Source organism: Schistosoma haematobium, chromosome 2 (genome assembly GCF_000699445.3).
Source record: "Schistosoma haematobium chromosome 2, whole genome shotgun sequence".
Classification (NCBI taxonomy): Eukaryota; Metazoa; Platyhelminthes; class Trematoda; order Strigeidida; family Schistosomatidae; genus Schistosoma; species Schistosoma haematobium.
In genome coordinates this window covers 23,303,179-23,315,266 of record NC_067197.1, presented here as the reverse complement: position 1 = coordinate 23,315,266, position 12,088 = coordinate 23,303,179, and the positions used below count along the sequence as shown (strand labels likewise).

The 12,088-nt window shown below is 30.9% G+C and overlaps 1 protein-coding gene across 2 annotated transcripts in view; it reads left to right on the top strand.

Moving 5' to 3' along the window:
* SIRT6_1 (NAD-dependent protein deacetylase sirtuin-6) overlaps positions 1-11,487 on the top strand; it is a 31,866-nt gene extending 20,379 nt beyond the window's left edge. Inside the window, exons 13-18 of one of the 2 annotated variants that reach the window (XM_051214665.1) lie at positions 1,713-1,960; positions 4,702-4,798; positions 5,920-6,231; positions 7,253-7,352; positions 8,964-9,656; positions 10,344-11,487. In XM_051214665.1, the coding sequence (XP_051067846.1) occupies positions 1,713-1,960; positions 4,702-4,798; positions 5,920-6,231; positions 7,253-7,352; positions 8,964-9,656; positions 10,344-10,487 (1,594 nt within the window). In that variant the 3' untranslated portion in view covers positions 10,488-11,487. Of the gene's footprint in view, positions 1-423; positions 1,961-2,622; positions 4,799-5,919; positions 6,232-7,252; positions 7,353-8,963 lie in introns of those variants that run through there. The other variant, XM_051214666.1, reaches the window with a different exon arrangement.
* The last annotated feature ends 601 nt before the right edge of the window (positions 11,488-12,088 follow it).

The following is a 12,088-nucleotide window of genomic DNA, read 5'->3' as shown; positions in this document are numbered from 1 at the left end:
TGTCTGCATTCTCTCTACGCTTTTCTCTTGTTGCTTTCAATTTGTTGTGTCGAGATTAAGTGGAACAATGTAGATCGATAGTTACTTATCCCATGCCTTAAGCTGTATATATTTGCTAGTCTTATATGCTTTCTGATTGTAACTAATGCCTTTAGCTTAACTCTTTGTATTGCATTAATAAGTGGTATTATCGACTGCATGTACTAACACTATACTAATGGTCTTCTAGTTGATACATTTTAGTTTCATATATTTAATTTAATCTAATGTTTAGGAGTCATGTGCAAATACGTAAATTGGAAATGAATCACATATTAGACCTATTTAGAATTTTTTCATATCTGATGCGCAATCATCAATGTAGTACAATGATTTCTTCTTGTACTTTCAGATACCTTTTGTCTTTAATTTGGTTGTTGTATTCAATAATTTAGTATTCAAATTGTTTCGTTGAAGTATTATCATTTACATGTTAGGTAAATTGTTGATTTTATCTTATCTGTTGCTACATTTGAAAATGCTTGTTTAAGGACGATTAATGATATAACTCAGCAAATAAGTCCTATTTTATCTATTTATTTATTTCAACACATAAATATTGGTACAAGAGGGCACCAAATATATATGCGTCACACCATATTTGTGTGTGTGTGGGCTGTGATTCTGCCCGGGCGCCCAGACCGAAACAGGTGGTTTTCTTAGGGGACCACACCCCGAGCCTTTGACCTAAAGGTATGACCCACAAGGCAGTGGAGCATCGTGAGGAGATGCATTCCCATGGTAGCTGGTGACCAAAGATTGGTTCATACGCCATTTGTTCCCGCAGGATACTGGAGCCCATGTGCACCATTGGTTTGAGATCCGGTTAAAGCACCGGACATTCGCTTTTCGTCCTCATTTTCGTAAACAACACCCCCGCCACGAGAATGCAATGAGTAGGACTTCCGTGGCAGAGGCTGTATACGCATGGCCATGTGAGAGCATTTCGAGAGGGGGGCGGGCCCAGCCCACTGTCGGTCATACCAGAGCATTTGGGGGCTGTTGTAATAATTTAATTTTATGATATTATAAATTATATTAATATCCTAAGTTGTTAACTAGTGCTAAGTAAAATTCAATTTAAATTGTTTAAAGTTTGACTGTTATTTGGCGTAAATAAAACTTACACAAAATTAATATCTTTTGATATATTTATTTGAGATTTGTTCACTACATAATAAATTATCATCTATTATCTTTGCCTTCGTCCTTATAACGAGCCATTTTAGTTTTTATTCATTTAATTAAATTAATCAAAAATAGCCTAATTTCTTGAATTCATTCAAATATTATGGTGACACAAACTTCGTAACTGGAGAAAATTATTGTTTAAATAACTGTCTGACTTACTGTAAGTAATATTTTCTGTAAATTAGTTCACTTAACCTTGATAGCTTTTTCATATATATGATTGTATTTGTAAACATGCTTGCATCTTCTCTTGAAGGTTATTTTGCTTATCATATTTAATGTTCATCAAAAGAATTCCTTCACTGTAAAAATCGTAAGTGCAGTTCGTTTTCTTTAAACTTGGTGAATTATAGTTGACTGATTAGAACAATGCGTAATAGTAATTCAATGTCTGTTGTTTCAAATTGCAGCAAATAATCGTTTCCTGTCTGTTTCAGTGTTTCTAATGCAAAATAATTTGTGTATCTTATTTATCTATCAAGGTCTTCGAATTCCGATCGTCTTTTTCGACATATAAATTCACGGCATTTATCATCGCTTGAGCATGATAAGGTAAAACCTTCATGCCTTCAAGTTCATCCGACATCTTTATCTGATATTTCGAATCAAATTATTATCACATCTGATTATTCTTCGTCATCGTCATCTTCGTTTTCGATTACTAATTCCACTTCATCGTTACCGGTTACTGATTCTACTTCTTCAAGCGTATTTGAAACAACAGTATCTAGTAAGTCCACGGTTTAGTTATTTCCTACTCAGCAAATGTATCAATATCTATTTGATAAAAATAGGTCTTTGTTAAAGTAATTTTATTAAAATTATGTGCAACGCAAAAATCAACCTTAAAATTTACGTGCTTTTTATTAGCAGTGGCTTAGTGGTTGAGGTGTTTGATTTTCAGCCACGAATTCCCACGTTAAACTCCACTCCACCTACTTCAATTTAAGCAATCTAGTAGTATAATTAGCCCTCACATTTAGGGCGCGGCTCATACATAAGTACCTGTTAAATGAGTTAATTAAAACTAATCAAAATTAAATCTTATTGATCAGTAAAGTGCACTCTTTCAAAATCATGAATTCATCTTTAAAAACAAGTATTGAAATTTAGCTATGTATAATGTTGTTACGTAGCTTATTTGTTTTATAGTGTTTGCAGTTTTTTATTATATTGAAGTAGATTATTTTCTCTATAAAGACCAGTAAATGTTCTGTTCCTTTAATGGGTCATAAACATTTTTACAAACAATTCCACATAGTTATCGCGATATTCGTGTTGGGCCACTATAAATAAAAGTCATGCAAATGGCATTCCCGAATATTCCAAGGAATCTATTTTACTTTTAATCTGTTATTCAGTACATCAGTAATTATATTTGTTGGTTGACAGTTTAGTTTCAACAAAAGAATGAGGAATGAGTTCTTGTTAATTCATGTACCGAACATAATCGCTATCAGGAGTAAGTGTTTTGTGTAATCTTTTACATCTTTTCATTTTCAAAGCATGATTACACAAGAAATCTTTCACTAATCCTAAGTACTTTAAGCTCTTTACAAGGGTGAGATCCATCAGGCTATTCGCGAGATAGGAACCAATTAGCATTAACTTCGAAATTTCGCTCTAAAACCCTGAAGATAGTGTCTTTTTGTTGATTGATTCGAGAGCATAATATAGTTACTCTATTATTATCAATGATGATCATATTTTTGTTGTGTTAGTGATCATAGTAAATTAGGTCCCATGCCCAATCTAATATATCCAATTTCGTTCCACTGATTTTTGGCAGATTCATTTTAATTTAAATGCTTCACTAAATTAATAAACGGTTTATCACACTGTTTTTTATCGGAATTGTATTACAAGCAGGTTACATTCTCCTCTCTTTACATCTCTTCAATTTCTGAATTTGCATTGAACTTGACAGAATTAAGGACAATGTTTTTATACCAGAATAACATCTAAACCATGTAGAGTAGAAAAAATGTTTTCCTAAGAATTATGGTAGAAACTTATGCTAAATACATTGTCAGCTGAGAGAATAACTTTATTGTCTCCTGTGGTAATCTAGTGGTTATAAATGATTCAGTTGGTTTATCTCAGTCATTGTGTTACCTGAGCTTTCTGAAGTTAATTGGTTGGAAGTCGAACGATCTAACATTACCATAACTCCAACTATTTTTCCCACGATCTCATAGGAGTTAGGGTTTTATTCATAACAAATCAACTACAGTCTAGCAATCACTTTCATAATGATTGTTATTGAAATGAAATTGAGAACATCGAAAGGCTCTATCTGAGTCACATTTATCTCATCTTATTCACTGTAGTTCAATATTTGTTATTTACACCCCAATTAATTTATGACTTCCTCTAGTGACGTGAATATTTCTGATGGTATGCCTTCAGTGATGAATTTCATGTGTTTCAGATACTTTCAAATTGTTTGAGCTGTGATAATAGTTGTTTTCCAATCATGTTAAATTCTAAGTTCAATCGATATTAAAGTTTTACAAATTTAGTAGCTTGTTCTTTTAGAACCCACAATTTCGTAACAGTGAAGAAAATAGATGAAGGTAATCTCAGCTACTTTATTCATGTATTAAAATAATTTTGTTATTCCTCTCTCATATTTATTAATTTTCATTGAATATCTAAGTGAATGATTGACTTTCTAGTAGTAATATAAATTCGCTTTCGTAGATCCTACTCTAGCGTACAAGTTAATGCTACACTGTTTTTATAGGCCGTTATGTATGTTTTCTCTATTTTGTCAAACTGATACCTCTATTAAGCACCTATTTGTACAATCTGAAATTTTTGATATACAAATCAGTCTTCCATGGACAACAATAAAGTTTGTATATTGCCGAAAAGTTTACTCCTGGATCTAATTTGTTTTCAGCATTGTATTTTCGTTTCTTGTTATTCATCAGCACCCATAAGGTTTTGTTATACTAACTCAATATGTTTGATAAAAGAAAAGGAATAAGTAAATGAATCTAAGATATAAGTTACTTTTCACACTTAGTTTGTTTAAGTGCATAATTATGAATATGTTTCTTTTTTATCGGTCGTCAGGGGGATAACTGATCTGTGTGGATAACGATGATTTGTAACGATTATGAAAGACCTCAGATTTCACGGGAATAATATTATCACTGTACATGTTTTGATGTCTACGATCGATAATAATAATAATACTTATTACTATTATTATTAGTAGTAGTACAGAAATATATTCTTACCCTTGTTTTTGTTCAAAATGTATTAGGTTTAGGTTTTCCTCCAGTTTGCAACTTAGGTTACCTATTCCGCGCTATCTTACATAATATTTTCTGTAAAGTTATTTGATTTCCGAAAAAACTGTTATGTTCTATGTCTACATAAGTGAATAAAGATGTGTTTCATAGCTATGGAATGTGACTATATTAAACTTAGTGTTTTATTTTTCTGTGAAATTTGATCTAGATACTCCTTCGACTTTTACAACTCACGATAATAATAACTATAGGTCTTGTAATCTACTTCCATCCGAATCGTTCCCAAATATACCGGTTACAGTTTGGTAAGTTGATATTGGTCTATTTTCGGAAAAAGAAGAATGACTTCTTAATAATTATATATATTACGTAAATGAAAAGTAGAATGTTTTAATGCTATATAATAGTTCGTTTCTTGTCGTGCGAATAGCATTTTTCGCAAAAGTATAATACTACTTGTGATATGTCAGGGACTGTTGTTAGGTTAAATCGTTTAAATACATAGAATTACTTTCGTATAATGAATGATTTTTAATGGCATTTAATTGTGAATACAGAATCAGTGTAGTATATTTATATGTCTAGTGAGATGCTTTTTTAGTTTTCTTTAACTTGACTATTCTGCTGTGTAGTGGGCTTAGTGTATACAATATCTAACAGGACAGATAAGTGTAAATAAGCTTGTTTAAACTAGTAAGAGGAATCTAGGTGTAGATTGTAACACGTGACCAGAGAAATATCGGGCTATTTGTGCAGAGATACAGGCATTTTGTTACTGATCGAAACGACATCATCTATTGAATAAGCTAATTAAAGTGCTTAATGAAGTTAAAGGCGTACAAACTTAGATATGGATGAAGATGCTATAAACCACCCTACTGTCTGAACTGAATAACTCACTGAAGAAACGCTAGTTAGCTATGCAAAAATTCTTCTCTGATGATCGATTGAGCAGGCGAAATTCAAACAGCTGTACTTGCTTCTATAGATTTATATGACTAGACCTGTGAATAACTGGACCACAACTCAGTATTACTATGCAGGTGCAATATATGCAAAAATAAGGCATTGAAAATACACAATTGGAATACTACAGACATATATATCGGATGGCAGAAATTAATAGATAAATTGAATGTTCGCAGTTAGTAACTAATCATTCAGAATTAAGCGTACGGAGATCTCCGAAACATAGCTTAAAAAGTTTGTCAAATTTTATGCGTCTTTTGCACTGGAGTGATTGTTGATGCCAAATACTTCGAATATGTAAGCATCAATTATTTTTCACGAAGAAGCAAATTTAATATATTGACAAAACTTAGTACCTAATTTATGAAATAACTTATTTGATGAATTTTATCTAGTTTATTTGTAATTGTTAGTCAGGCCTTAATTTCTATAAGTTTAATTGATTTCTTACTTCTAGTATAAATAAATCTACTTGTAAAAATTCTTCACACAATACTCTATCAAAGTCGTCAAGTCGTCGAAAACAAAGTTTTCCATTCAAGATGCCGGGTGGTTCAGACCTAATCCAATTGCCTGTTGTTTATCCAAATAATCGTTTTTGTGATTTGCCACTTCAGGGCGTTGAATTATCAGTGAATAATAAAGGAAGTACACTTTTAAATGAATCTTCGTGTTCATCCTATGCGTCTGGTAGTACATTAGATGATACCAGTGATGAAAAAGACTCAGTATTTTTAGGATTTACTCATATGGGATCATCACGGAAAAGGTTAGCTATTGATTGTGTGTTTGATATATTTCATTGAGAATGTTTATGAATTCATAGGTATGTTTTCTTATTTAACATATTTATTTATATTTTGCTTTAGATTTTTTTTGTCAACTGTTTACATGACGTTATACTTTACAGAACGTGGCATATTTATACTCTTTAATCTATTGTATGCCCGTTAAATCTAAACGTGCGCAGTTCAAGTTGTAGATTGTTATACCTGCTCGGTATATATTTAGTTGTACATCTAAGGAAGATCCCTTTAAGTCACAAACCTGAATTCGAGGTGTATAAAATGATTAATGTTAGTGCATTTATTTTTTAACAGCAAAAATATTTTAATGTACTTAACATGTAAGGAATCAACTAAAAAAACTTATACAAACAATTTATAATTAGTTCAATAAACAATTAACAGTATTCAAATGCTTGCTATTTTAATCATTTTTTATAGACATAGACTATTTCGGTATTCTTATCATACTTTGCTAAATATTTACAATATTTACTGAGATTTTTCTCAACAAAGAGTGTATTGTGTAGTAATGTAGATGTTTAAGATCAACTCCTTAAGAGAGTATAAGCTATCAGTCCGAAAAGTTATATATTTATCATCCGGTTAATCTTCTTTTTACTGATTCATAAAGACTTAAATAATAGTTGACTGATTATCTGATAAAAACCAGTATACATGAGTTATACCACTTGTTACTAATAGATAAAAAGAGTATAACAAAGAAGAAAAGGAACACTATAGTGCTAAGAAAATTCCAGGAGGGAAGACAACATTTTTTATTTATTAGATATATACAATTTCATGTATATAGTAACCTATAACAAGCTAAGTAACGTAACATACCGAACAATAGTTATGTGGATTGTGTTCAAGTATTCCTAAGCTTTAACAACTATTGTTTGTATAAAGAATTTATGTGCTTCACCGATAGTTAGAAAATGATAAAGATTAACTTCTAGTTTTCATGTCTCAGTTTTGTTTTATAATGTTCTTTTCTTATAGGCTACATTCTCCGGAGGGTTCAGAAACAAGTTTATTCCATTCATCGAGTCAACAAAAAAATAGACATCGAAAGAATCGTATTACAAGTAATCGCCATAATGTATGTCTTTTCCCTTTTTTCCATTTTCTTGAATGATATTTATGTCGATAACTTGTTACCTACGTTGTGTTTATTGCCGTCTACTGCCAAAAATAGAATATAAACTGATATTCCACTTCAGTACAAAGTATTGATTGATGGTCGGTCCCTCATAATCTATGTTAGAGCCTGATATAAGTGTATGTTAGCCCAAGTTTCTACACTACGTTGGCACGACGAGATAAAGTTAACATGATAAATAGTAGTCGGTTTGAAACAATGTGGTAGCAATCATCATAAGAAGGATTAAATATTAACAACCTAGGAGCTTAATTGGAGTGCCCAAAGAGACGGCTGCTTGAAGCCAGTCACACACGGTCTTTATGTGGGTGGTTTTACACGTATAAACTCCGTGCTTTCAAACCCTTAACTCTTGGGACCAAAACCAAATTAGCTCACCTGATATGGTAGGACCTAAATGAACAAGTGTTCCAGTCAATATAGCTCAGTTAGATCATCACGATAAGTTATCTCAACCATCACTTCAAGGTGGGAGCTACTGTCGGGTATTCAATGATAAAAGTAATATATTTGTCAAATGTTGGCGGGATTCAATTTCAATTATTGCAGACCACAATGTTGTACTTGTTGAGATTTTTATTGGAGAAGTGCAATTACGAATTATGAGAATTAAACCAACATCGATTAGATTGAAATCCTGTTACAGTAAATTATTATTCAGTGGTAACACTAATCAGGGGATTTCAATACATTTTTACCATGATCCATGTTACCGGGATAAATACTCAGTTTGAAATATTCTAATAATTTTTTATTGATATATAATCGAAAAACCTATTGTATTTCGTGTTGAGTACACTGGGTCAACATGAAAAAGCCTGGTATTTTCACTCTAGTAAATGGGCTAGGAAAAAGAAGTGAATATAAGCAGTTTTGTTTGAGATATTAAAGTCGGAATAATGAAATCATTAGCACAGTACACGAACGTATTAGATTTTGAATGCCAAAAACTTCAAATCAACCAACTTATTAATTATCTACATTTAATTTTTTTTTCAATTATATCGTTTTTCATACATGAATATTTTTGACCGTGATCATTATATAAAGTCTAATTATGCTGATTGTGTGGATTAGTTATGAAATGTTGTTTATTATTTTTAGCAAATGATTCCATAATTGTTAGAGTCATTATTGCTATTATTGCTCGCTAAAAATCTTAAAAGTAGATATCAGAACTCATTTTATAGATTCAGTTATGTTTCAATGTAATATTTATAGGCGATTCCCTTTTATATTATTTTGTTAAATATTTGACAATGTATACGACGTCGGATAAGTGTTCAAAAAAACCATTCTAATCAATTTAAGGAAATTTCAGTCAGAGTATATTAGCGTTTGAACTTGATTGCTAAATCTCTACAGTCTAAAATGATATGCTTAATTGGTGTGTGTCTCTTTTCACGATATCTTTATGCATCAGCAAGAAATGCAAGCCACTAATTATAGGGTTTTGTGAAATGTATAAAATGATTTTCTTATCTCTTTTTTGTATTGTAGATTTTCTATAAAGTGTATTTATAAGAAAACTTTCCTATATACTTTTTGTAGGTCACGTCATTAGTTGATCATGGAAAGTCAATCAATTTTTCATCCTACATGACAATTTCAAAGCAAGAAACCAAAAGATATTTTACTAGTAAAGAGTCTACTCTTCTACCAGTAAACTCCTCTTTTCCACTACGTGATATATCAGTTACATTGGAACGTTTAAATGATATTCCGGAATACGGTCATACTGATTCAGATTCATCTATTATAAATATTAGTTCCACCTCATCCGAATATTCTTACCAAGATACCCAACGTTTGACACCAGATAAAATTGAAAACCCTGAATTAGAAAAACAAAGAATGAAAGATGGGTTTTCTCTTTCTTATGATAATTTCAAAAGTAGCGAACAAGGTACTCTGTCACATAAACATAACGAATTAAATGAAGACTCTGAGCAAATTAAGAAACATCCATACTTAAATGAGCTTCCAGTCGCCGTAGATTCTAATCAAATTGAGATGCTTAAAATGTCAAATAATCGTCGCAGACCATCTGGTGCGAAAAAATACTCTAAACAGCTTGAAATTCCTGACGAGTTTTTAACTTTGCAGTCTCGAAGTGAAATGGAAGCTGATGAACTTCAAGTGGATATTTTGACAGGAGAAATATTTGTCAAGAACATACCTTTGCGGACTCTAGTTACAGGTTTGAAGCGTCCACGATTTTACCAGTTAGAACTGGATTATAAAGTAAGACTTTTTAGATCCAGAGGTCATCATTTTGTAGCTAGTTACTTCCAAATAATTTATAGATTACGTTGTTTTTATTCTTTTCCGTTGCTTATTGTGAATATTTTTCATACAATCCTGAGGCTCGTTAATAATCATCTTGTTTGAAAACTACTAGCATTTCTGAAGGGGTTAGGGGTTAGACCCACTCACTGTTAAGAAGCAACGTTTGGAGATATTTTTGAATACTTATTCAGAGTTTCACTTTCAAATAGCTTCACATTATTTCATCACATTAAATATATCCCCAGTATCTACTGTCTTGTTTTTATTCCTGGACGTGCTTATTAATCTACGCGTATTAATTATGGCATTGAGAAATATACTGGATCATATACTTGAGTTTTATTTTCTGATGTTATTTTTAACGTAGCGTAACCAGAGAAACACCCAGTTATCCATGACCCTTCTCCCTAGTTGGAACATATATGAAAACATTTTATGCTTTACTTAATCTAGTGAAATGATTAATATTTGTTTATCGCAAGACTTCATATGATAGCGGATGCCAAAATCAAATCCACAATACATTTGACTAATTTACTCATAAATTTATTTGACTAACCGTTTGTCGATTTTTCTCTAGCGCATGTATATTTTATAGTCATATAAGTAACTTGTTGATGACATTATTTCACCTTTTAATAGAAATATTTACCTCGAGGTGGTCGTAGTCAACCTTTTAGAAATTCCAAAGGTCAGCATCCTTTTTCAAATAATTCAAAAAATGTACACAAAGTTAACAGTGTAATTACAACAGCTAACAAACGATCAAACAAGGAAAAAAAGTAATCACTAAAGCTAATCCAAATAAATTTAATAATGCTCAAATATATTGTAATGTCTTATCATAACATTATTTATTCAGTTGTCATAATTTTTCTTTTTCCATCCTTCATTAATCAACAACTCATTCTGTAAATAATAATAATAACAAGAAGAAGAAGAACATTGTCACCTATGATAACACTTAATAATTCTATAATATATTTCTAATGTGTCTATAATTTCAGGTTAATTTATATGTATGTGTAAGCATTTAATTGTGTTCTTGTTTCGTATTTTTGTATACTTTTTTATTTACTAATCCTATTAAGATTTCCATCTATATGTATATACATCCTAAATTCTTTTTTTTGTTTACTTACTTTGTATATTCGTTGTATAAATTCAACAACAACAACAACAACAAAATGTAGTCGTTTATTCTAAGTTTTATTCAGTTCATTTATTATATTATATTAAAGTAACTAAAAATTACGTTGATTACACTGATTTCTATGAGTTTTTCTTTATTACAAAATTTTTTTTAAAAAAAATTATTTTCCAAATAATCAGAGTTCATCGGCAAATGAATTGAGCTTTGATCTTTTAGTCTTTCAAAGTTAACTATTTATCACCATAGAAATAAGATAGTAAATAATTTTGTAGTTGATTTTTAGAAAATTAATTGAATATTAAAGCGTATTAGATGGATATTTTACGTCTTCCTTAGATTTTTTTTCAGGAAATACATTAAACTCAAGCTGTTCAAATCACCTCCCCCCTCCTTAGTTTAGAAGAGATGAGAGTAAACTTTATAATTTAAACTTCAGTTGTCATGATTTTACACTTGGTGTTAAAAATTATTTCTCATTAATTAATTAAATAGCTCACATCGTTTCATTTAAGTTTATGTTATTTCTTGTGTTATATGGTTTAAATTAATAAAATTGAATATGGCTATAAATCAACTGGAGACGAAAGCTCGTATCATCCTCAATACAAGTAGGTTGTATAAGCGTATTATGAGTGCTTCAAAAATTTCAAGATAAAATTTGCTAGCATACCTAATTGCAGTTGTATATCCTACTATATTTAACATAAATCCTTCATCTTTGTTGTACTCTATACTCTATGAAAAGCCCTGATTTCTGAAACAATTCACAGTATTCAAAGCGAATGATTTTAAACACATTCATTATTCTAATTCATAACTCGTAATCATACGGGTAGTACGTATAACAACAGTGCGCAATAACCCGTAGTTTTTGACTACCTTCATAACTAATACGTATTTTATATAAAACTACATAATATCTCTAGAATTAATTATTTACTGTTTTAGAGCGATTTTATCGGTGGTGACCTATTTAAAGATTTAGGATGCTTATTTTTCTGCTGCGCGTGTACTGCAGCAAACCTTCCTGTTTTAAAATTTTGTTAATTCGAAAACCTGTAGGGAAACAGAACATTTATTGGGATATCTGCACCTTAGTTTATTCTTTAAAGAAACAAGATGGAACTGTGTTGAAAATCATTCATTTAAGGTGTGATGGATGAAAAAATTAAGTTGTACCAGCTAAGCTACGTAGAAAACTTTCGTAATTAATGATAGCTCATGCTGACTACTA